At 44.1% G+C, this 26375-nt stretch overlaps 1 protein-coding gene across 1 annotated transcript in view; it reads right to left on the bottom strand.

Moving 5' to 3' along the window:
- Positions 1–326: 326 nt before the first annotated feature.
- The window catches only part of ADARB2 (adenosine deaminase RNA specific B2 (inactive)), a 317557-nt gene continuing 291508 nt past the window's right edge, over positions 327–26375 (bottom strand). The window contains exons 7-10 of the mRNA XM_054191770.1: positions 19700–19868; positions 8048–8229; positions 2337–2515; positions 327–503 (exon numbers count right to left, since the gene is read on the bottom strand). Coding sequence (XP_054047745.1) covers positions 327–503; positions 2337–2515; positions 8048–8229; positions 19700–19868 — 707 coding nt within the window. The remainder of the gene's footprint in view (positions 504–2336; positions 2516–8047; positions 8230–19699; positions 19869–26375) is intronic.

The raw sequence follows: 26375 nt of genomic DNA, 5'->3' as shown, positions 1-26375 counted from the left end.
GATCAGACAGGTGGCAGCTAACGCCTCAAATCAGTAATAACCAACAGCAAAAAAACAATGAAAAGCAGAATCTTTGTGGGGGTGGCATTATAATTTGGGCAGGTACATTCTTGGGAAGGAATCATGAAAAAGCAGCTTTCTAAAGTCGAGTTCAGTGCATCGGGCACATTTCTATTTACGTATTTCCAATACAGAATTAAAAGCAAATATTCCCATGGAGGTTGCTATTAAATCTCAAACTGCTTCGATTCTCTCGGCTCACGCGTCCTGCCTAGCCTCCTCTCCAGCTGATTTGATCCGGTCATGTGGCAAAGGTGTCAAGTGATTTATACAGTTAGTAGGAACTGATCTTGCTCTGGGGGTTTCTTCACCCAGGTGCCCAGACCGGCTTTCTGAAACGCTTTAAACAGCTGCTGCTTGACAGACTGGTACGTCTGAGCCACCAGCTTTGCCTCGCTGTACACTGATGGCATGTCTCCATGGCTTGCTATTCGTGTGCTCAGCTGCAGAACAAAAATCAGGGAAGGGGAAAATAAATAAATAATAATAATAATGACGACAAAAAAAATCACCCGACGAGCCAAAAGAAACAGGAGGCTTCAGTAGCTGCATAATCTTCCTGTCTACATTTCATAAGCGACAAACAAACTATCGCTGTGCTTTGCGTGTTTGTTTTTGGTTTAACAACAAAAAAACAGGGAAACAATAAATGCCTGTGACGTGGTTTTGTGCCACCATGAAGAGGAACGGGGTAAAGAGCTTTGCCTTGGAGTGGGCACAGGCAGTAGCAAATCTTCGTGTGTTTTACAAAGGCAAAAACCTGCTTCTCAGGTTTTTAGGAAAAAAAGGGGAAAAAAATTCTTTGTGGGGATCTTTAAAGAATGTGCTCAGTTTTGCCCAGGAAGCTCAGTGCTTCCAAGTAATGCTGAGAAACAGAAGAAGGAGGGTCCCCCCTACATGATCTCTTTTTCCCTCTTTCATGTGTTACAGTAAGAGATGCCGTGAAACCTGCCCAGGGCGGGGCAGAAATCAGGCATCAGGATTTGAGCTGGTGAGGGACACCGGAGCCGCCGGCTGGGAGCCGCCTCAGGACACGACGCTTGGGAGGTGCTTTGCAGAAGAACTAAATAAATGACCTCCTCTGACCTGCCAAAGTCTTAGCGGTACTGAACCAGCAGTGGGGCTGTGACATTATACGAAAGAAACCAAAGTCTGGAAAATGCCTTAGAGCAAACAGACAGGGGAAAGCCCAACGCTTACAAGCCAGGGAAATAGCACCCTGTAGGAAAAAGCACCCTCACAGAACAGTCTCGGCAAGCAAACAACACTCTTTCCCTTCTCGTTCCACCCCACATGGATTGCAGAGCAATTCTTGACAGACCTCACTACAGAAAATTAATATTATAGCAGTGAAAGTAGGTGGGCTGAAGAGACACTTTGTGCTTTCCCTGCTGCTCCTCCTGGAAGTGGTGGTGTCAGGCTCACCACTTTGGTATCTGTGTCCTTCTCTCCCCCAACACTTCCTTGAAGGATCAGGCAAGAGGAGAAATGGTCATTCCAGAACCAGGAAAAATAAAGGAATATTTCCTTATTCCACATCAAGTTTCTTCTGGCATGTCCTACATCCCTAGGCTCCACCCTGTAGTTTTTGGCCATCCATCTGTCCTGCCACCGTCTCCTGTCTATGGGAAGTAAAGTGAAGTGTGAGGGCAGGTTGATTTTGATGCCATTTCAAATAAGGGGAGGTCATGGCCACCTTCCCTAGAGAAAGCAGGGCCGACAAGGGATGGTGACCCCTTGTCACTGATTAAGTACAACCTGTAGTTTTAATGTCATTAAATTGTACTGCCACTCAGTGTCATGACATCGGAGAGCCTTCAGCACTTGGCCGCTCACCTTGAGAGGAGCAGCTGTGTCATTATATGGATTTATCAACACATCGCGGGGAGTGGGAAGAGGAGGGGAATGGGCAATCCATAGCACTTGCTTTAGTCAGCTAACTTGAGTGAGATTGGGAACAGTTTAAGTTGGGAGTCTAAACCCTTGTGGAACAATGAAGTGAGGTAGATGCCTCCAAGGCAAGGACAAATATTTCTCTCAGGCCTGTCTTGAGTTTTTTCTGTTCATCTGAGCATGACTCTATCGCTAAGAACAGCCAGAACATCCATCTCCCTCCTGGTTTCTGCCATTGGGTTTCTCTGGACTCAGCTCTCGTGGCTGACCCCGTGAGGTCTTGGCTGCTGGTAACCTCCATCCTCTTGCAGGACGTAGGTCACCCATGAGGGACCATAGGACACCGGGCTGGTAGCAGCATCCCATCAGTGCTTCAGACCTACCTTGCCATGAAGCTTTGCCCACCGAGCGAAGAACATGTGCTTGCAGAGCCGCGAGGGACTGCCGCAGGTCCTCTTCCCTGTCGTGGCGTTGATAACCTCCAGGTCGGTGTTCCCCACAATCCAGTTCACACTGAAGCCAGGAGATTTTCCGGGCTGCCGAGCGTCAGCGTGGCTAACCCCTGGAGGGAGAGAAGGACACCAGTAACATCCAGTGCTCAACACCCTCAGAGGCTGCTAACGTGCGGTGGGTCGTTGTGGCACATGAGGCATTCTCGAGTGAACATGCTGACACTGTGCACTGCCTGTGTTGTTGTCACCGTTGGTTAAATGTTACCAGTCCAAGTACCTTGCAGAGACATAATTTAGCAATTCCTATAGATCTTTTTCCACCTTGCAGGCAAACTTTTCATTAGCCTAAGGAGAGCCATTAGATTGTAGTGTGTGGTATTGACAGGATTGTGAGAGCTGCTGAGTGAAATCTTTCAGAAAAGCTTTAATGGGATAACTGGATTTTAAAAGGAACTAAGCAGCAAAGTGCTTTTGCCATGAGTTCCTCCAGGTGAGCTTTCCACGGTCCAGCGTATTCATCTGCTATTACCTGCTGGGGCCTTTGCTGTGATGGGAACTCTGGACTGTAGGGGGTACAAACGGGGGATAAGAAAATACAAGACATGCATTTCATCATCACAGAGAGTTTATTAGATCCAGGTTAATAATGATCTTGTAGATGCCACAGACCTACACAGAAAACTCTTGCTCCTCACCTTGTGTCTGCCTGCGAGATTCCTACCCTGTACGGGTGCAACAGTCTCTTCAAGAGCTAGTTAGTGTCCTAATGGCAATATTTTGGATATCTTTAGGTGGAATGCATCTTATTTAGATAGCTACAATGATGATGTTTTCGGTCACCTGGGGTGACTGCATGACCTTTGTGTCATTCACACGGCCAGTTTTGGTCATCTGAATCACATACTGCAGTTCGTTGCCTACACGGGTGAGATCTCCCTTGGCTCTAAATGCAGATCAGGGCCTCAAGGTCAGGTGTGGGTGTCTACATGAGAGTTATTTTTAATCATGAAAATTCCTGTCTCTTCTTAACCATTTAGTGTAGTTCAACCTTTCCATGACTCCTATCGCTTTCTCATTCCTTGTACTTGAAACCAGGGAAGGAAAGAAGAGGTATAAAGGAAGTGGTTCGTTTATTTTCCAGCACAGGATAAATGCAACCAAGTGAGCTCTGCCTAGCCCTGCTCATTAGTGCTTTTGGGAGCAAAGAATCAACACTGGGAGCTTCCAAGGCTGGAAAAGACAGAGTGACCTGAAGCAGTTTGAATATTTTGGAAAACGTGGGCATTGGATGATGTGTCTGAATCCAGCTGCTGAGTCCCTTTCTACTAATTTGCTGTGTGGGCCACGAGCCTGCAAGACTGGCCAACAAACGCCACTGTGGTGAGCAGCAGGTGGGGATGGAGCTGGTGGGCAGGGGACGCCTGGCACGGCCGCCCCGGCACAGGCCAGCGCCAGGGCTGGATCTCTGCTTCCAAATGCAGCTCCCGCCGGAGCCCCCGCCTGCAGCAGCTCCAGCAATAGGTCACGGTTTGCACAGCTTGATGGGGACCTGCTTTCATTGCTCCTGGGTGGACGGCAACAGAGAAAGGCCCTTTGCATTTTCCGCTGAAGGGTTTCAAAGAACTTTTGTGGTGAGGGAGAAGTACTGATATGGGCTGTTCAGAGAGGAGGCGATTAAAGAAGCAAGATCAAAGCCCGTCCTTTCCATAGAGCCCCTTCTTGCACACCGTAAGCATCTGCTGATCTCAGGAGGAGCAGGAGGAGATGGGAGCTGGTGGGAACCTGGCATCCATCGCTGCGTTTAAACATGGTGAGCTTGGTGAGGCCCTGAAGGGGAGCAGGGAGACGTGGAGGGCTGTGCAGGGTCAGCAGTGGCAGAGATGCTGCTCCTGCCTCCTGCCTGGGGCCTCTCAGCATCATGGGAAGCAGTGTTGGTGAGGGACGTGCTCCGTCTCTGCTCCTTCCAAGTGCGGTCCCCTCTGCCCTAGGAGGGAGCCGCAAGAACCAGAGCGCGCACGGAGAAAGGTGGACATTGAAGGGAAAAAATTGGACGGCACAACCCCTTTGTATAGGTGACAAAGCTGGAATCGCAGAAATCATCTCAGTCACTGGGACTGAACTCGTTACCGTGTGTAGAAGAGAATTACAGCTAAGTCATAACCTCACCCAGGGTTTGTAAACACATTCATGTTGTATTAATACCTCTTTCAATTCCCCCCCGCTCCCTCCCGGCCCCGAGATAACAGATCAGTCTGCATCTAAAACTCCAGTTCACCGAGGCAACGGGATATAAACTGAGAGCTTGAAAATCAGATAGCTCTCTGGCGCTACTCAAACGCTTCTATACAGAACAAGATGCAAACAGATCAAAATCGGCTGTTTGACACTTTGCACCAGTCTCTGTCAAGATAGCACCCAAAAGCTTAGAGGACTGAGCGCCAAAAAACGTGACAGCAAACACCCTGCCGTACAAAGTTGCCGCAGGCCACTAAATAAATAAAAATGCTGTGAAAACACTGACCAGAGGGAAAGAAGGAAAGGCTGCATGGAGGACAGAGCAGGCTGTGGGTGCCCATCAGATGGGGGCTGTACACCCCTGCCCAGCCTGCGACCTCTCTCTGCTCTCGGGGGGCTACTGTGAGAGCCGGGAGCTTGCCCCAGTGCCTGGAAAACCTTCCGTGCTTGTTTGGCTTTCATGTTTCTTTTCCCAGCTATCACATGTAAGTACATGCGTTCAGGTAAGTAGACGATCACATCATTTTCTGAATGCAAGAGAATAGGCTTTAAAGAAAAAAACCATGAGACCCACGACAGATGCAAATATAGAGCCTAGATACAGTCTCTGATTGTTGTTTTTGATCCTTTTGAAACACTTTTTTCATGTTTTTCTTTTGATGAATAATTGTTCTGATTTTATTTGAAAGGCAACACCCAAATAACCTAGATCATTTTCTCTCCTTTATGTGAAACACCCTCCTTAAAACCAACACAACAGAGTACAATAGGAGACTGTAGAAACTGGAGGGAAAAGAGAAGTCTTTGTACAAATAACATGGAATTGAGTATTGTGGGATATGAACTGAAATCTGTCCTCATTCTCCTCTCTCACCCAGCAAACCCTCATGCCTCTTCAGGATACCCTTTAGAATGGCCTCGATCTTTAAAGAAAAAGAAATAAAAATGACACAGGGCTTTTTTGTTTACCCCCAAGAGTAATCCCAGTGCATGAGTGGATTTCCATCTTGCTGGCACTGGTGTGAGTGGAAAACCTCACTGACTATTTTTCTGTGGGGCCAGGGAGTTATCTCAGGATATCTCATCCCACGCTGTGACTCTCCTCTCCATTGAAATGTTTGTGCCGCTATGATCAAGTGACAACATTGGCATCCATATAATTGAAGGCCTCCTGCAATTTGAAATCCCTGGCTGGTCCGATCCCCGAGAGGCGCGTGGGTGGCGGAGTTGCCTGGCTGAGGTTGCTGAAGTTTGGTCCCTATTGCATTTGCTTTGGCTTTTGCTAGGTGCCCATCTCCTTAGTCACTGGATATGCTGTCGGCAGAGTTTTCCAGGTAAAAGAAACACAGCACAAGCCTCAGCAATGTAAGTTTTAAGCAGTATTGGCTCCCTGGGATTTGTGGGGGAGGGAAGATGATTACAAATAATGGCTTTAGAGACAAAAACAATATAGACAGAGAGAGACGGATTCCTCCCATTGCTTCTCCTGGGCTGAAGAAAACCCACAAGCACAACCAAAAGCAAAGCAAAAGCTTTTCCAAACAGAAGTCTCAGGGAAGGAGGAAGCCAGCCATGAAACATGCAGATATTTAAAGTGACACAAGGGCCCCTCTATTGCATTTCTAACTCCCTGGAAATCTCTGGCAATGACTCTTGGACATAAATACACACTTGGGCCAAGTATGAGCCATTACTTTTACTCTGCAAGGCCAACCCTGCAAAGCAATAGCTGTTCTGTGGTTAAATCTCTTATTAAATGACTTATTGTGTTTTCAGTCCTTCAACAGTTCAAGTGTGTTTCCCTGTACATCCTGCAGACACAGTGAAAGCGGGTGTGATTGTGATCTTAATGTACGGGTGGAATTATAATGAGTTAGGGCTGGCACAGGATGAGATCAGCTTCCCCAGTGGGAGATGGCAGGGGCTTCTGGCAGACAGGGGTGGGTTGCCAAAACAACAGCCAGGTTTGGGAAATGGGGAGGTTTTTCCTGACGAGCTGCGAGTCCTTTCCTTCCTCCCATGATGTGGCGTGGGAAGGAAGATGGGGCTGAGACTGCCCATGCTGGACCAGGGCAGGAGGGACAGGAGCGGGTATGAGGTGCAGCAGGAGTGTGGAGCACGGTTTCCCGCATCCTTGCATTGCATGGTCTTTGGCTAGCTGCACTGAAGAGTTAAAAAATGGAGATAAGCTGTTCAAAAAAGGATAAGCCTTTTTGACCTACTCACCTCATAACACGTACATGCACATTACGCTTACCAGATGTGCTAAACCACACAGAACCTGAGAATTTCCCCAGTGGCTAAACTATCACTTCTGTCTCAGCCAAACTAATTTTGTCACAAGGACACACATGAAAAAAAAAACTAAAAAAACCAGAGAATATGAAACAGATAAGGGATAAAATACCACTCTCCTGACTAAGGAACCTAGAGGACTTTGAAAGGCGATCGTGTACTGCACTGGAGCATCTTGACCTTCCAACTCTGTAACCCTGACATCGTATTGGTGTCTCAGGGAATCCTCCTGAAGAACAATTATCAGAGTCTAAGAGTAAAATAAGGGCCTAACTGCAGAACTGGTGTCCCTTAGCACTCACACGCCTCATGAGGATCTGAAAGCATTCATGACTTTGCGGGATTTTGCTGGGATGAGGCTGGGCTGCTAGTGCCTGGCTGGGGGTTAAGGAAGTGGGAGTCAGGGGGATGGAGAAGAAAGGAGCAGAGAATTGGAGTGGGACAGGGGCTGGTAAGAAGTGGTGGCAGTGAGAGAAGCCCAAAAGATAGCTGGAAACCACGGGGATGCTCACACGACAGGCAGCAGCCTCGTCAGACGGCAGCAATGCCTCCCTGTGGTCCGCTGAGCAGGCAGGGTCTCCTGCATGAACAACCAGCGCTTATGCCGTGGCCATCTGCTCCAAACACGATGGCCAGCAAGTGGTGAAGGAGCAGGGCCTCTGATTTAGGGGCAGTAGGTGGTGGGGCTGCACGCGTGGTGCCAGAGGTGCGAGGGCTGCTTCTCCTGACTCTGCACATTCGTGTGTTCGCTGGGTGATGGAGAGCTGGATGGGAGACAGTTAAACCCAAAATTTACTGAAAACTTCCTCCCTGGTTTTCAGAAATCTTTTACTTAGTCATACACTTTTTTCCACTTTGAGCATTCTTCGTGCAGTGTTTGTTTTCCCAGTCAGCTTATATCCACTACTGATTTTTTTGCGGTCGCTGCATACAAAAAAGGAACTGGATTTAAATGTATCAGTTTCTTCATTCTACAAATTCATACTCTGCAGGAATAAAAGAAGGCATGGGCTAATGGTTTACTTACAAACAAGTAAACTTTTCTGTTGGTGACCGGCACAATTAGTGATGGGAGAGGGGATCATTTGTCTTGCAGGCAGGTGTTTGCTTACCACTGAGAAGCAGCTGATTGCGCCGGTATGAAGCTGGCAGCTGACCAATGTCTTCTATTCTATGGCTCATTACCCGGGAAAGGTGACCAGTGTGACAGAGGCTTCCCACAATGATGCTGTGCAAGTACATGGGTTCAATGAAGGAACTGAGGAGAGCACCTTGGAGCCCAAGGATGTTCCATCTGGAAAAGAAATTCAGGAGAAATAAAACACACGGGTGGAGGAACGGCCACAAGAGAGCTGCCCTGGGAAAATCAGCAAAGGCCACCACACGGGTTGGAGGGACGTAAAGGATGAAACCATTCCTGACCATGTCCTATGATGCAGGAAGCACTGCGCTGTTGGATTATTATACACCCGTGGACTGATTCCCCCTCTACGATGGTTTTAGATTACTGTGATGCCACTGACTTAAGCGATGTATTTCTGTCTTGTGTTATTGCAAACAGAGGCCTCTTGTTGAGAGCTATTCTTTATAAAAGCATTTTGTGTTTGATGAATGTTCATTTAGCAAGTCTTTAGCAGAATTTCATTTTTTTTCTGCATCTATAATTTTACATTTGCCATGGTAGAGCTAAAATGCGAGCTTTTGTTATTCTACCCTTATTAACCATTTGTTATACATTAGTACCAACCCCTAGTCATACACACAAGATAACACATGACTTAGATGGCCAAACTTCCCACAAAATTGTTGCGGATAATTTTCAAAAGCTTCACAGGCTGACATTTCCTTGCACAAATGATCATGCAGATATGAAGACACCCGTAAGAATCAAATCCTGTTCCTGAAGAGAAACAAAAGAGTTACACTTTTAGGGAATTTATTTGTAACCGATAGTTTGACCTGCTCTAAAGTGTTCAGAGTGATGGATATTGTTGCTGTCTTAATGATGCAACAGAGTGATGGTGGAAACCTTGGGGCCTTCAACCTGTTAATGACCGCAAGCTCCATACTACTGCTGTGGGATTAGGTGCCAGAACTGTTCTGCATTTCAATAGCCTACAAATTTGTACATCAAGCCAGGCACAAATATGACAGGACGGTCGCTCTAAATTCTTCAGGGGACAGGTAATTGGTTAAAAAGTAGAAAAATTAAAAAAGGGGAAAGAAGTCATGATGCAGTTACCTTCCTGGCAAACCCATTTTGCTCAGCCCATCTATCAAGAAGTTGTTCCCGCCACACAAACACACAGACACGTGCTCTCTTACACCTGGATAATATTTTTATGGAAGTCGAATGCTGTCAATTTGTATGAACAGTTTTGAGTTCAGGAGTTCAAACTGAAAATGGTTCAGAAAATGTAGTTTTGGAGAGTGTATTTTGGCTCATTAAGACCCAAAACACCGGCAACATTTGGAACTCCGTAGCTGACTGGAGGAAAAGGTGAGAGGTGGCCTGCTATTTAAGGCAACATCCAGTGGCTGCCATGCTAAATAATGTGTTTAAAGCACAATCTCCATCAGCAGCAAGCATTATGTAGCTAATTTCTTACATCATTGTTCTTTTCATTAATTAACATTTCTCAACCGTTAGTGCAATTATTGCAGTGCCTCTGTGCTGTATGTCTCTTTTCATGATTAATAAGGAGTCATTATATTTCCCTTTCCTGAAGCAGTCAATTAACATGGAATACTTTCCATTAATTACTGAATGTTTAAAACCAGCATGCTGTACCTGGAGAGCAATCTGCTCTAGGAACCTGTGACACCAATTGCTTTAAAAGTTCTCTTTAAATTTTATTCCAAAAACACAAGCAATTTAGCTGGCTATATTAATTTGCCTCCGAAGCAGGGCTGTGAATGAGAAACATCTTTTAATCTCATGCAAGAAAAGGCAGCCATCTGGCTGCTGAGGATTTCAGAGTCAGACTCTCCCCGTCTCCCTCTGTAAATGCAGGTCATTAAAGTAATGTGTTCATCTACATAAAACTCAAATGGAATATAAAAGGTAATATTTATATACAAACAATTTAGTCCCACAATTTAAACAGTCATTGGTTTTATGAAACATTTACTTTAGTCGATCAGATTTGCATAACTTCATTTGGGGAAAAAAAAGTGTGGTCATTCCTGCAAATAACATCACTTTTAAAGGAAAGAACTAGCTGCCTCTTTGAGTAAATATCTTATCGTGATGCAAAATTAATAATGCAAGCTTAAGAAATAGAGTCGAGCTCAGCCAACGGTACTGTGCCTCCGACCAGCTTCCAAGGCGTATAAAAAAATTAGACAGTGATATCTTTGTCCAGATGGAAACTTGTAAGATATCAGTGTTGTTTTCAACATTTGACATTTCCTTTAAAAAACCACTTGTATATTTGATTGAAGGAAAGAAAAAACCAGCTAAACAGAAAAACAACATATGTTCAACAATATTGGAATTTTAGCAATATGCACAACACAAGAAATCATCTGAGCTTTATTTACCCAAATAGGGGATTGTGTTCAGAGCATAAATTACAAGGTAATAATGATTATTTAATTTAAATTCTTTGCAAGGAACCTGCTTTTTCTTTAGAGATATTTCTCTGCCTAATTTTGAACGTGTTCATCCTAGTGTAAAAAGGGATTCGGATGTCAGTGGAATTACATTATTGGAAATCATAGTATAAGCATAACAGGTCATCCTCTATATATTAAAAGCACCTCATAAACGTTAATTAATTCTCACAGTGCTGCTGTGAGGTAAAGCCCCATTTTTATACACCCTGGGGAATCAAGGCAGAAAGGCAGTATGATTTGCTGAAGACTGCTGCATTATTCGGAGGCAAAGCTTGAGTCCACTGCCTCTGGATTCAATAGTTGATCCCCAAGACAATCCTGTTTTCCCATCCCAAAAGAAATCCCAGGCAGCTGTTGGGGGTAATGAAACCTGTGTATCAGCCACGGTGGGTTTTGACTTCAAAGTAGCTACAAAACAGATTGGAAGAGGGGTCAGACCAAAGAAACAAAGGACATGCAGGTTGTGAAAGCAAGCTGTGCCTGATGGGTAGAAAGTGGTGTAAAAAGGGACTCAACCCAGAACCAGGTGGCATCCTACAGTAGAAACGACAGAGAAATCAGAAAAGGTGCCGACACTGAGAAGGCAATATTCTGTGGGGGCTGCTTGCTGGGTCTCCTTGAGCAATGCCAAGGCTGGTGTCCTCCTTGGTGGTGTTGGAGAAATGGGACAAGGGTGGTGGCACTGCTACCTGTACGCTGGCCACTTCCCAGTTCGACACACCACTGTTTTAGCAGTTTTTTATCCCTCTTCTTTCGGAGAAGAGGGATAAAAAAGCACAGAAGGAGCTTTGCTTTCAAGACTGACAAAGTGGTTGGACACTTTTTTCATTCTGGAAAGCATCCCTGAGCATGTGCATGAGTCCCACTAAGTCAGCACAAGTCCCAGGAAAAGAGGGGTCTTGTGCAGAGCTGGGCGAAATGAGACCCTTGCACTGTTGCTCTCCTTCAGAGCACGGTAAAAACACATTAATGATGGGTGGAAGTTTCATCTACTCATTCTGCTTCTGCTCTGTGCAAAGACCTACCTTGGAGGGCAGCCAGTTCAGTATTTTGCATAAATAATAGATTTAACAGACAAATATTTGGGGAAGGGTCTTTTATCCTGTGTATTGTTCATCTCTTGACCAATACACATGGCTAACGTACTGACTTGTTCCTTTGATATCTGAACACCTATGGGATTATTTGTAAGTAGAGGATGGGGAGAGATCTGTCTGAGCAACAGAGAAACTATCAATAAGGGTGTTCATTTTTGAAGGAGCTATTTCTCTGTAGCCTAATTTAGGTCCATGAAAGTAGCTGTGTTCCCATCTGTAACAAAGTGCTCTCTTCAAATGTAGCTTTTCAAAATAAAATTATTATTCAGAGCACTGCAGTGTTACATTTTGGGTGCTCAATATATCAAAGTGACTTTTCTCGCTATGAGGAAATATGCTGGATCATTCTGAATTTTCCTAATTGTGCAAGATTTTAAGGGCTGTTTTCAAGGGCACGCATCTCTAATAACTTCTGTGCTGCGCGCTTCATAATAAACCTTCCAATAAAGTGAAAATCAACCCACTGCTTCCTTAGTCACAGATCTTATTTAAAAAAACCAAAAATCTTCAGCAAGCAGAATCAATAAAACCAAATGTCTCCCCTTTTCACTTAAATATGGGAGCTTTTGGCACTTTAAATGGAAGGAAAGTATACCCTTCCTTTTGTTCAAACAGCAGATATTACTGCACTGTTTACAAAGACAAAATCCCGCGTCCGGTTTTCAATATAGATAATCCTTGAATAAATATATTTTTGCCTGTTTGTCAATCACGGAAATGCCAGCGATGAGCTGGGAGGCATCCCAGAGCGGGCAGCCTTCCTTTCATTAGAGGCTGTGCTCCCCCAGCCCCGGATGCGGGGTGGGCTGGGGGTGAGCCCCCGCTGAGCCCCTGTGGGGGTCCCACATTCCTGGCATGCCGGGACCACGGCGAGGTGCGCCGTGAAATGTGTCCCCAGGTCATAACCACATGGCAGCCTCCCCACCTGCATGCTGTAGCATCAGCTCACCGTGGCCGCAGTGGCCCTCCCCAGGACCAACCGAAGTACGGATGACAAAAACACTGAGGAAGAGGGCTGGGGGCAAACCCGCGGGGGTGCAAAGGGCTGCAGCCTCACGCGGGCCTGCACGGGGCTCCTCGCCCATCGCCGAGATGTGGCGCAACGCCTGGAGCCCCTTCGCTGAGTATTCCTGGCATCGGTTTGCACATAGCGTTACTCAACTGCTGACACACTCCTGCCCTCGACCCCCTTCAAAAATGATACGCGGAGAAATTCGCACAATGCTTCAAAACATCTCAGGGAGCTGTGTCCACCCGCCATTGAAGCTTGGTGAGACTGGAGTGTCTCCTCAGGACCTTTGTAAACCTCGCCCACTAAAAAACACTGCTGAAGAATTTCAAAGGTTATTTTGTTAAGGCTTTTTATAAAAGAAGCCTTTTTTTTTTGGTCATTACTAAGAGCTTTAAGTCTTACCCGCTTGGCGTGTTGTTAACCTCCTGTGCCACAGTTTCTATTACCAATATTTCCAGCTATGCTTCACACAATATAAATTGTTATTCATGGTGGTCTGTGCTCAGCAGAACACCTGTGGTGTTCCTATTTATATGACCATTTAGCTATTATTGGTTTGGAAACTGGAACTAGTGCATTAGTTTTTGATCTGTATTTTAACAGTAGGTGGTTTATATATGTTTTCTGGAACATAACTTGTGGTGAAAGATTGAAATTGAAATCTCAGTCACACAGAAAGGGGTTAAGAGAGAGAATTACAAATCATGTGCACAAATCACCTCTAATTGAAGATCTAGCTGTGTTAATTGATTTTCATTTACATTAGCATGCAGCCTTTGAAGTAGCTTTTCTTAAGAGTTACCTTGTCAGACTCAGTCTTCTGTTAACAGTGGCTCTGGTCGACAGGCTACCACTAAAATAGATCTAAGAATGCCAATTTCTAACACTGACTTTTAGTCTTGCATTTTTATATGCTACATTTAAATACAGCTTAATGTGCTCAAATCATCTTGTAAAATGCTACTTCAGACTCCCACTGCTAAAGCCTGAAACAGTGCCTTGAAACTACATTACCTTGCGATACTCTGAACATATACTCCATAAAGATTCCTTCTTATTCTCTAGCTCGTGGGCCCAAATAATTCACAAACCTTAGCCACGGGACAAGAACAGACCAGCGATGCAAAGTCTGGAGGTCCTTTGTTACGGTTTGTGTCATTTTACAGGTGAGGTATAATTTAGATGTTCAAGGTCTTATTTAACCTCTGGGCTTAATGTCACTGTTTTTCTGAAGTATGAGGAAGTGGTGGCAAGAAAATACTTTTAAAGATGACCTTTTGAGAAGTGGTAGTAAAAAGCCAATTTTAAGGGTAGAGCTTACAAAATAAACACTGAATTCTGGTTTTTATTTGATGTATAAAGATGGTGTTTGTGAGGATTGTTCCCTTCAAATCCTGCACCTTGCAAAGTATGTTCCCCAAGCCTGCACCCTGCAAGAGGACCTGCAGATGCCCACTTCTGAAAGAGGACAAGTGTCACAGCTCATGCATTTACAGTTAAGTCTACACACTATTAGCGTGTGTAGATGCAAGTTTGACACACAGAAAGCTGGCATCTCTCCAAAGTAAATACATCAGCTAGATATCCAGTGAGCGTGAACATGCTCTGCCCTGGTCTCCAGTCCCCTTGCTGAGATCTATCAAGGAAGGTCTTGGGGAAGAGCAGTGCCCTGAAGAATTCAGTCTCTAAAGGGACACCCAGATAAGAACTAATGTTTTAAATAAACCTTAGTGTTGAGTGCTTGGACCAAGATCCTCACAATAATTTGCATACCATGCGCATGGTGGCAGAGGTGATGTGGTGACATAGGACCTGGGAACGCCTGTTTATACTATGGGTCTGCTGTGCTCTGGGGTGCCATGGTGGCCTCCTCCACACGCTCCCTGCAGTAGTGCACTTCTCTACCAAACCACGGGCAATGGCAATCATCAAACCCTTCTGTGCAGCTATCTGGGGGAGAATGCCCTGCTATTTTGGATTGGTTGGTGCTGGGAGAAATAATTTCTCCCATTTCTTTGCATGGAAGAAGAAGGGACGCAGGTGCTGGTGATGAGATGTATAAACTTGATGACTTTAGAGCATAGAACAGGAAACTTTGTGCAGAAGGGAGGTACATGTTGTCAAATCGGGGGCATGTTGGGCTAGGGGATGAGCCATGGTGGAAGGAGACTGGCCTGGAGCTCAGACAGTGTTGCCATGAGTCAGAGGACAGAGCCTATGGAAGGGAAGGCGGTTTCTCCACTCTGTGGCAGACTCTGAATTTGCCCTACAAGTCTATCTAGAGGGGTGATGGACTTGAGTAAGAGACGTGCATAGTTCTATCATGTTTTGTCCAGTCTTTCATATTTCTTCTGCTGTAGGAATAAGAAGTAGAGATATCTTGAAATTCTTATTTTACATATACTTGCATTTGATTGTGTGGACTATCACCTACCAACCTGGCGTACACGTCCGCACTGTGTGCTGTGGGAAGCCAGCAGCATTGTGCAGGGGAGAGGAGAGTCTTGGCACTGGGTGGCTTTGTGAGGCACAGACCATGTCACTGAAGGGGACACAAACAGAGAGCTGATGTCCCTGAGGCCCCAGGGTGACAAAGGGGTGCTGCAAATCCCGCCCTTGCAGCTGGTCGGAACCTGAGCACCTCAGTTCTCCCCGGTCTGAACATTTCTGAGCGTCCAAGACAGAATTTAGCGCTGAACCTTCTAATGTTTGGTTATTGCAATTAGATCATCAAAGAGGAGCTGAACTCTAGAGATATCCTGGGTTTTTTCTACCTAATTGTGTGTGCATGTGTGTGTACATGCCTGTGTGTTTGCGTGTGTGTGTACATGCCTGTGTGTTTACATGTGTACATATGTCAATTTTCCTTCAAAAATTTGTCTGCTCCCAAACAGCAGCTGCAGAGACTTCCACCACCAGCAGCATTAACCTTGCACTGACCTTCTAATAAGCAAAGGTACAAGCCACTGCTGCGTCCAGCCTTAGCATGAGAGAGGGAGATGAAAAGAGGTTTAATTTGGCCCATTGTATGAATGGGTTTGCTGTCACAAAAAGCCTAAATTCTCTTAGGGCTGTGATGTCTCCATTGACATAAAGGTCTTAATATAGGTTACGATTAACATCAAGAAAATGTCAAATGTCACAAAATTTTCCCCAAACAGCTGATCATTTTCAAAATTATTTTGCTCATGATATTGCTGCTTTTTCACAAGTGTATACAGTGTACAAAACAGAGAAAATGAACATCAAAATTTTAGGTGTTAGCATAATTAATGAACTATGGGCCTAAAGAACATGGTTTAATTCTAAAATCTATGGCACTGAGAGGCCGAACTCCCTTCAGCTGCCCTGTGAGACTCACAGAAGTTGGGAGTGTAAAAGCCAACACTCTCTTAAGTGTGGGTTATTTGGGGATTCACAGAGCCCAAACTTTAAATTTGCACATATAAATGCATAAGTTTTTAAAGCCAGAAGGAACCACCAAGATCTAGTCTGACCTCCTTTATAATGCAGTCGCAGAGTTTCACCTCGTAACTCCCTGCCTGAGCCAAATAACATGAGTATTCATGCCAGCAGTGTTTGTGCTTTAATTCAGTAAGGGAATAGGTATGATACCAGGCTGTTTATCCCGCAATCTCAACACAGCCACAGAGCCCAAATAATGCATACCAAGCATCAAATTCCCTCAAACTTGTGCTGATAGTAATAAAAATTGCTAAACGCCTTTGAATAACAAATAAATCTGATTAAACCGCTCTCTGCTTATGGCTATCCTGTGAGCAAGAAAGAACATAAATCGTTAGATGCATGATTTATAGAATATTATTCACTTTTCTGAGTAACTCCCTCCATTCCTGGTCTTTGATATTCTGATAGCAATGTCCTTTGCAAATAATGCAAAATGATGTATATTTTAGCAGCTGCTGGCTAGGTTCTCAAGAGGAAACATTCTCTAATAGCCCAGTGCTCCTGAGGGGCTTTTACAAGCAATAAAATCCAAAGTATACACGCCAGATTTTTGTCAAGTCTTGCTTATACAAACATGGATTTCAGCTTCAGAGATCTTTTTTTCTCGTTGCGAGACAAGTCCAGATGATGTGCAACCGGAGTCCCGCATCCTGCAGACATTTGAAGAGTCAACTGTCTATGTGGTAGAGCAAATATTTGGAGTCGGAAGTGTGGCACAGAAACCACCTACTGATCTCTGAGTGGGAGCGGGAGCGGGAAAAGGGCCCTCACACATTAATATCCTCATCCACCAAACTCTTTTCCTGCCTGCATTTTCTATGGCCAGAGGCAAAGACGACTGAAAACAGCCCTGTATGTGGTGAAACAAAGGTCAGGTGAAGAAACCTTTGATTTCTTCCTCTTACAGGTGAGGACAACAACAAAAATTGATTGTAGATCATATTTAATGTGGTAAACTGAAGTTTGGGAAAAATTTTACTGCAGATGTCCAAACCTCTCTCCAAGCTCTACACAAAATTTCTAGCAGCCATAAATCTCTCGCAGCGTTGTCACCGGTGACCAGCCCTGAGGGAACTGCTTATTTTCTGCCATGCAAGAGATGGTTTTGTGAACATTTCTTGCAATGTTGGCGCTTTGTGATTCCCAAACCAGAACTTGTGAGCCCAACTGAAGTTATGACACAATACGTTTACTTAGGAGCCTGGTGGAAATAAAATTGCAGGAGCAGGTCTCACTGTGTGACTGGGAGAGTGAAAGGAAGGGAAAGGCAGGAACTGAAAGTGCAGCTGGGGTTGGGAATGCCTCTAGAAAACCTTGGGCACTCTCTCCAGAAGCTATCAGACCCTTCACCATAGTACATGCCATAGCGATGCCCCCAGCACTCGCTGGACTCCCTTTGCCTTTCTCTGTTTCCCATGTGAAAGGGTATTTGTTTTTACTTTCAACTCCATGCTCTCTACTTTACTAACTGAATTTTTCTCCTCAGTATCCCTGTTTGGGCCCCTCTTGTTTGGTTTCCATCACTTCTAGGTGCTGGAGCCGCCCGAACCAGACCCACAAATAGCCTCCTCTATGGTCATTTCCCATCTCCATCCTTCCCCTTTCTTAGGAACAACCATTCCCTCTTCCTTGTAACCTTCATTGATTTCTGAATCTCTGTACTCTCTTGATCTTCTCCCTTCATCTGCTTATTCAGCAGTTGTTCCACCCATTTTCCCTACACCAGAGCTCTTAACCTGACCAAGCACCTAACAGTGTTTGGAAGTGTCCAGACTTCGGAAGCATTTGTAGTGCCACAACACTACCACCGTTCCTACAAATGTTGCTTTTTCCACCCCTTTTCTCAGCCTCTTTTTTAACTGTCCCTTACGGGTGAGAGTAAACATTTGCTGTTCAAAGTGGGGAATAATGATTGCTGATTTTTTTTTTTTTTTTTTTTTGTCTGGGAAAATATCATGCCCATTTGAGTTACAGTGCAAATAATATTGCAGTAATTCATACAATATTGCAATAATAATATCAAAGATGAGAGCTGCAAGACTTTTTTATGCTGGAAAAACTTTGTGGTAAACTCTTCTTTTTTTCCTTCACAGAATTTAATGCTCTTTAGATATGTGGCAACAAGGAAAGTATTCCCTGGAAGTGCTTAGCAGATGTGCTTGGAGACAACCCAGCTTCTGTTGGGTGTGCATTCCAGTCAACATCCCCATCACTAGCAAATACAATACTGTGCCCAAAGCTGATATTTAATTCCCTGGCTAATGACATTCAAAACCACAGAGAATGCAATATTTCTGTTCTCAAACTTACATTTGTTTAGTTTTTTGAGTTCATATGAGTCTGAATTTGGAAAGCCCAACTGCATCTAAACACAGTGCAGGAGACCCACTGAAAACAGTTTGGGTTTTCTGTTATCTCTTCATGAATAAATGAAAACATTATAGCAGAAGTTGCTCTTTATCCTTCGTGCAAACACAACAGTTGTGACGATTACAGAGCGTGGATTTTGTGAGTCTGTTAGTATTTCCATTTGCTGGTTCCATCATACATTTTTCTGCCAAAATGGCAGGATTTGCTAAGCTTACAGACTAATTGAACTTCAGTAGGTCATGCGGTTAAGGCTAAGAGCAGAATTTACGCATTTGAACTAAACAAAAGCTTTATGCTTTTTTGAAGGATTATGTTTATATTGGTCTTTAATAATTGGGCCAAATTCTCTGCCAATGTAATTTAACTGGGTTCTTAGGCAAGATATTCCAGTAAAGAATTTGATCATAACATTTACATTTTTATAGCTATAATGTAAGGTATTTTACATGTAGAGCTGTATCTATAGCTAATGCACATAATATAGATATAATTACGAGCATAAGTATCCATGCCTGTATAGATATATACTAATAGTATAATAAGTATGCATCCAAATGCACACACTTTGTTTTCGGTTTGGGATAGCCATCATTTACTATTAGCTAATGGCCTAAATTAGAACGGTGACTCTGTTTACATTTTATGTGCCACCATGTAATAATTCTGAAATATTTATTATATGGCAATTATTCTACATACATATATGCTGTATTTACGGGACAGAGCAGAAAGCCACAGAGGGGGCTGTAACATGAAAGATCTGCGATGACACTCAAAATAATAGAAATATTCTTAGCAGCTTTTAGGGCACTTAATCCAATAGGGTGCAGATGAGCTAAGTTTATCGGCATCATGGTTGGTTTGAAAGTTTTGGGGTAAATGATCCAAAAAGAGCAGAGTGGATGTATTTTATTTGCACACTGAAATTCTATTGGCAGAAATGCTGCAAAGAGGGTTTATATTTTTGTCACACTGTAAAAAGCAACTAACGACCCACGGAGAATTTGGGAAAATGCCCTATTTACATTCCATCCTGTTTCTATGGCTTATTTTTGCATACAAAGAAGGTCTTTGTTTCCACAGGGTTTGTCAGCACCTGCTAGTTATTCCCCACCGGTAGCCACAGTGCTCTGTGGCATCAAACTTTGTTTTCACATGCAAAGGGTTTTGCGATGTAGATACATCAGGTGCTACAGTACCTGGCGATTTTGTCTGTACAGGACATGGTGATGAGCTGCTCTCCCAGCAACACGCCGTCCCACGTCTGAGCTGCGTTATGACACCGGACGGGTATGGTTCCTTCTCCAGACTCAATCTTTGTTCGGAGGTGCCCACGGTATTTTCTCACTGTGTGCTTGCTGCTGTTCACTGGGCAAAACAAACACAAGGGTGGCAATAATTAAACTTTTTTGGAAAGAAACCGAGAGGCTGTGTTGATGCCGTAGCTTGCATTTGCAGAACCACCTGTGGAGGTCCTTTAATTTGGATTCAAAATTAGATGAGATTACAGCCCAAGAAAGCAGCACAATGGAGAAAAGTATGTGCTCCCTAGCACGGTTGTCTTTTCACATCCATCAAAACTTTCACACAGCACACGCTGAGCTCATGTTCCTGTTCCCATTCCTTTCCATATTTAAGAAGAACAGAGGTACTCTGTTTTTTAAAGAAACAGTACAATTTCTTGGTTTTAACCCGTGCTTATAGGATTGAGCTGTGTCAGGGGAATATTTGGAAAAACTTGGTTCAATGACTATGGTCAAAAACTCACCTGCCTGACCCAATCTAGTCCAAACTCCAGTATGATATTCAGTGGCATTTTCTGAATAATTTCAGAACTGAGGTTCTGGTTTGTTATCGTGAAATTTCACTGAAAATTCTCAAAACCTGAAGTTCTGAACTCTGGATCATAAGCAAGTCAAAACTCGGTAGTTACTCATCGCTTGCTTAAATTCCCTCTACAGTTTCTGTAAAGTGAGGTACCCTCCTGCCTTGCGTTGTACTGATACCTCTTACGCAATTTCCATCCATCAGTTGAGTGATATTCTATATTTCAGTGCAAGGCAGCTGCTTTTGGAGTGGTGCAGGGCAAGCAGCTAATGCACTTGTCCTGCGCCGCAATGAGCTTAACTGAGTCCTGCGGATATGCAGCAAGCACAAAAGATAATGACATTTCTAAAGTACTTCACCTTCATATTTTCGAAAAAGAGAAAACCTGAAGTTCATGATCAAAATCACCCTTCTCCTCTTTACACTGCTACTTTGCCCCTGTGTATTTTGGTTGTAAAAGGACAGCAAGGAACAGCGAGGAAATCCTCTGGGTCTGCTCACTGCCTTGCCCTCAGAGGGTTTCACTGGAGGGCTCCTTCTCCATGAAGCAGATCTTTCACGATTTCCCTCTAGCCCAAAGGAAAATAATGAAAGATGGTGCATGATAGCCTTTGCGTTCAAGGAAAAGGAGCCCTGCTTCTATGGACATGAGACTTTTGCCCATCTTTCCAACTGTCCTGTGTATTTTTCCATGGACTGCCCCTCAGCTGGACCAGAAGGCTTCTCCTTGTGAAGGTCATGCTCCTCGGCCCTCAGGGGGCTACAGGGCTGCCCAGGTTTCTGGCACCGAGTAACATCGGGGTGTCACAGGTTGCGGGGCTGATGGAAGCTCTGGCCGTGAGCAGGGGCTCTGTGCACGCTCCCCAGCCGCTCGCTCTCTCCCGCTGTCAGTTTTTGCCATCTTCGCTTTGTATGACCGTTGTCTGTGCTGCGAGCTCTGGCCGAAGCAATTGACTGACTTTGGCTGCTGCCAACGGATGGTTTACAGAAAAGGAATGGGAAAATAAATCACTTCAGCCCGTTGGGATTAGCAGAGGTAGCAAACACGTGTAGAACAGCAGAGTCAGCTGTGACCTGCCAGCAGACAGGTAGCTGAGCCCCCAGCGATCATTTCTTCACTTCCTTCCTGCTTTTTTAAAATTTAAGATGGGGATGTGTGTGCCAGACCAGGTATCAGTTGCATTGACTGGCCATGGCCAAAACCAATTCCCATCCAAACCCAAGCTCTATCATATCCGAAATGTTGGCAAAGGGTTTGTTTGTGCTGCTTCAGGAACTGGGATGAGAACAGTCATTGCACTGCCATCCCCATCAGCAGTGGTGTCCCAGCGGGGGGTGTGGGGCATCCTTGTACCCCCCTTGTCCCAGAGCACCTCACAAACCAAGACACTGCAGTAACCACCAGACCTGGAGTATTGTGGCTTCTCAAACTTCAATTCTGAGGGAAACTGGGAAGAGCCAATGGACAAATAAAAAATGCAATAAGAACAAATGACAAAGTCTCAGAAATGTGTCAGATCCCTCTCCCCTCAAATTTCAGGGATGTGCCAGCACTGTTGGGAAACCATTTTCATGTCCATGTGTGCCGATCCTTTGTACATCCCTCTTGTCTGGGATGCCTCCTGCAGTATCATTCAGAGGATGCTCTTTGGATGGGATTAGCTATCTGGGAAACGGTCCATATTTTTCTTGGGACTCTGTGGGGAAAGTCAGTTTTTAAAAACTTCAAGCAGCATTTTTTATTACTAAACTGCAGAGTCGTGGGGAAGGTGCCATGAAATTTGGGCAACAAAAGGAGAAAGTGATCGCTTCTGCTTAGCAAACACATCTAGCTGAGCAACAGCAAAAACGTATAGCAAAACCCCTTTGCTTTAGTCTGCACACACCGAGAAGTGATGGCACGGCAGAGCCAGACCTCTGCCAGGGAAGCAGTGAAGAGTGACTCAGGAGACTACTGCTGTTTTGACTGGTAGAAAGTTTGACTTTAAGCAAATCAGTTCTCTTTTCTTAAGCTTTCCCACAGGTATAATGAAGATAATGATGCTGCCTTCTTCTGCAAATTCATTTAAAGGTACTGCTCAAAAACTATTTATGAAAAACAGATGCTATCCTTTCAATAAAAATCTACCACAGGAGTCCACCTGCTGGAAATCCCGCAGGACAAAATGAATTTTGAGTGTTTATTTCTCCATCTTTTTTTTTTTTTTTTAGAAGAATATTTTCTCTTGCTACGACTTTCTTTCCCCATTTCCCTTCTCTCTCCACATTTCTCTTGCTTTCTCAGCTCCGTCCCCTGTAGGTGCCTCGGTCCCACAGATTACTCCCTTTTTCAGGCCGTTCACCATGTTGATACGCCTACATTTTGCATACATGTAAGGGGACCTGTAACTGCTGGGGAATTTTAGTGACTGCATGACAAGATGAGCAGCCCATCATTTATGTGACTTTGATTTCACTATGCAAATATTACCTAGTGAGGGGCAAAGCATCCCACAATGTGCTGACAGAGATAAGGAGCCAGTTCAGGGGAAGAAAAAGCAGCAGCCCTGCAAACAACTGTTGAGCACTCGGGGAATTTAAAGCATAGGCAAAAAATTTGGGGATCCAAAACATTTGTGTGAGCTTAGGGGGTCTGCTTATTTGATTTTTTTTATTTGTCTGTTCAATCTTCTGAGTTTCCCCCAGGACCGAAGGAAGTACAAAGGCTGAAGTACTCCACATCTGGTGGTTATTGTAGCATCTCAGCCCTGGCCTGCAAGTACCAAAAACTGAATAATAAAGTTTTTAAAAGCCTTTAGGAAATGTGTGACAGTGTGCAGATCATCTCAGTTTCCAAATGCTCATATTAACTCAGCCCACGTGTCAAACTTTGCTCCCCGTAATGTGCGCTCTACCCAGGGTGCAGCCAAGCAGACGGCATTAGCTGATAGGATTCAGGCAGCTGTGGCCAGTGTACGCTCACCCTGGGATACACTTCCACAGCACTGATAAGGGGTTTTAGCTGCTCAACTGCTATTAAATTCAATGGGTAGGGTGTGAGTAAAACCCCGTGCTGTACTGCCTGTCTCAGGCTGCTGACATTGCTGGGATAGCTGGCACGCATCCTCCAAAAGATGATCTGTGGCATTTTTGTAAAATACTAATAAACCAAAACCCTGAATACTTGCAGGTTGCCAATGATCAAATAAATCCACATCCACAATAGGAACGCACGTAGTTCTTGTTTAGCACTTCATTAAGTAATGCAGGAAGGTATAAATATTGAACAAAGAAAAAGAGGAGGCTCTGTGTGTTTTGCACTGAAGCTGCAGACAGACTCTGGCGCATAAGCTGCTTTCCAGCAGTAAAAAATGCAGTCCACTTGCTGGCACAGCCTGCTACTCATCATTTTAAAGCAGTCTCAGAAATATATTTATTTATGCAACTTAGAGTCGCATACTACAGCCTACTGCCATTCTGCTGTTCGGTATGATCAAAGCATCAGTGACTATGAGCATTTCTGATCTTTGCTGTGCTGGTTCTCCAACTGCTTAATCTCAACTAATTGCAGGGGAGAAGGCGTCTGAGGATGCCACTTCAACCAGAACAAAATGTCAATTCAAACCGGAATTGGAAAGGACAAATTTAAAAATCATTTGGAGTGGATTTATGATGTGTGCTACACTCAGATGTGGAAATTACTCCTGACAGCTCCTAAAATAAAAAGGTGCTGGATTATTAATTATTGGATTAGAAACTTAGACAGGTGCCTTGTATTTAAAATCAGTGAAACCCACTGATTTCAAGGCTCACCCCTTACTTTCATATTTTCTCCAGGACCAGTTCTGGCTCTAATGGTAATGAAAAAAGCCACCCCATATTTATTATTTAGTTGAAGAGTGAAGAGGAAATGGACGGTGATTAAACAGAATCACACGAGTAAGGCTCTGTCTGAAATTTTGCATGACTGCCTCAGAGGTTCATTTTCTATTTCCCTGCTTCAGTGGAGGCTGTTCGCTCCTCATGAAGGAAGAAATAGAACAGCCTATCTTGCATTTTTTCAGAGCTGGACCCTCCATTCATCAGCATGGTTTATAAAGCTTCCTTAGAGTGGTTTGAAACAAAGGGGTGGAAAGAGAAGTATTAACATCTGACTGCCTTTGTATCTTTGATGGTTATTAGAGAAGCACTTTCCTCAAGCAGATGCTGAATAAATGTACAATATTACTATTTCTGGAAGTGTTGAAGTGAGCATCAAAGCACACTGAAGGCTTTGGATGTGTCTCCTTTGCCGGGTGGGGTGGCTGGTCAGATAAATCTCTGCTGTGTTGTGCTTTAGTGAGCAGCAGACAATGAGGCTAAAATGCAATGGGCCAGCTTTTGAAAGCAAGAAACTTTAGGGACGTTCTGAAAGAAGACTGGATTTAGGGAAAAAAGAATATGGCAGGATTTATCACATTGAGGGCTAGGCAGGTAAAAGCAGTGGTCTCGTCTGAGAGTCTACAGAGCTGCCTCTGCGGCGAGTGCAGGGATGCATCCTTCCCAGGAGGGAACACAAGCACCTGCCTTGCATGGGGGAAAAATACATCCTGTTGAATCCCTTCAAGTCAATATAGGCTTTTAGAATGCAGGCCAGGAGGCCTATTGCACCTGAATGCAGCCCCAGGGGCTGCTCACTCCCAGAGCCATGTAGCACCTACTGTGCCTCGGCAGAGTTCAGTTCAGATCTGGGGTATGGACCCTATCATTAAGCCCTCTATACAAATATAAATACTGAATACATTCTTTATATCAGAGTGTTACAAAAGCTTGGACACATGTCATGTGTGGAACCAAAATTAACAGTTGAAATTGAACTACTTTACCTTTCCCCTTCTCCCTGCATCTTTCTTGGCTGAAATCCTGGCTTTGGACAGCAGTCAGGTATACCATGACCTGACAAAAGATGTTTCCTTCAGCATGCTATTCTTTCTCCTCATCATCAATCTTTAAATAACGTTTTTGAATCTTTCAATTTCTTCCATAATTTTTCATCTGCCAATAGTGTCAAGTGATGTACAGACCAGGTGTGAAAGCAAAGGCAATTTGCCTATTCATAGCTCATCAATATGCGGTGTTTAATCCATAAAAAGACTCAGCGATGGGAAAAACTTGAAGTTTGAATCCAAAAGAACTGAAAGAAAATGACTGCATTACTTGTCCTTATCTGTTTTAAGTATGCAGTAATTAAATTATGATTTATGGTTTGAGTTGTGTTGTTAGTAATTGTAGAAAGGGTGTAAGAATGGTACTCCATCATAGTTAAGTTCATCACTGAGTGTTTTAATGAAAACTCTTCATTTTGGTCCATCAAAATGCCTTCATATAGGATCATTGAGGGGTAAAATTTCATCTCTTCAGGTGATATAGCCTTTTACAAAGATTTTTTATTATTTTTGTAGACTAATATGAAATCTGTTGAATGCTTATCCTAGGGAAAGGGGCTAGAATGCCTTTCTGAAACTAACTGCTGGAGTGGAGAACAGCACTCCAACACATGACTCCATTTTGCCATTGGGCTAACTTCTAAGAAAGCCCTGGTCTCTCAGCAAGCTTTAAACCCTTGGGACAAAAAAATATTAATCTGAGAAACAGATTAAAATATGCACCCTACAAACCAGTTTTCTCTAACGTCTGTCTTTAAGGAACCCCTGGTATCAGAACGTGAGTAACTAGTTAAAATTCTCTTTAAAACAATTTGTTGGCAATGAAGTCATACACTGTTTCCTCTGAGAGTTATAAATAACTGTTACAGGCAAAGAGGAAGGCGCGGTACTGGGTCAGGCCTGGGGGAGATCCTTCATGCCACCTACAAACCCAGGCTGCAGACTCCAGCCTGCTCTGCAGTAGAAGTGCATTAGTATGTTGAAGCCAAAAGCAGGAAGATTTATCAGTGGAATTAAGATTCTGTGCATGTGGCAATCAAGGAAAGTACAACTCAAACACTTCAAGATTATTATTTTTAATCACTAATTGCTCCTCTCATCTAAAATCAGATGTGCAACGCCGTTGCTTTGGAAGTGCAGCTGC

Source organism: Rissa tridactyla, chromosome 2 (genome assembly GCF_028500815.1).
Source record: "Rissa tridactyla isolate bRisTri1 chromosome 2, bRisTri1.patW.cur.20221130, whole genome shotgun sequence".
Classification (NCBI taxonomy): Eukaryota; Metazoa; Chordata; class Aves; order Charadriiformes; family Laridae; genus Rissa; species Rissa tridactyla.
The sequence above is the reverse complement of the archived record's forward strand: the minus strand, read 5'-3'. Positions and strand labels throughout refer to the sequence as shown.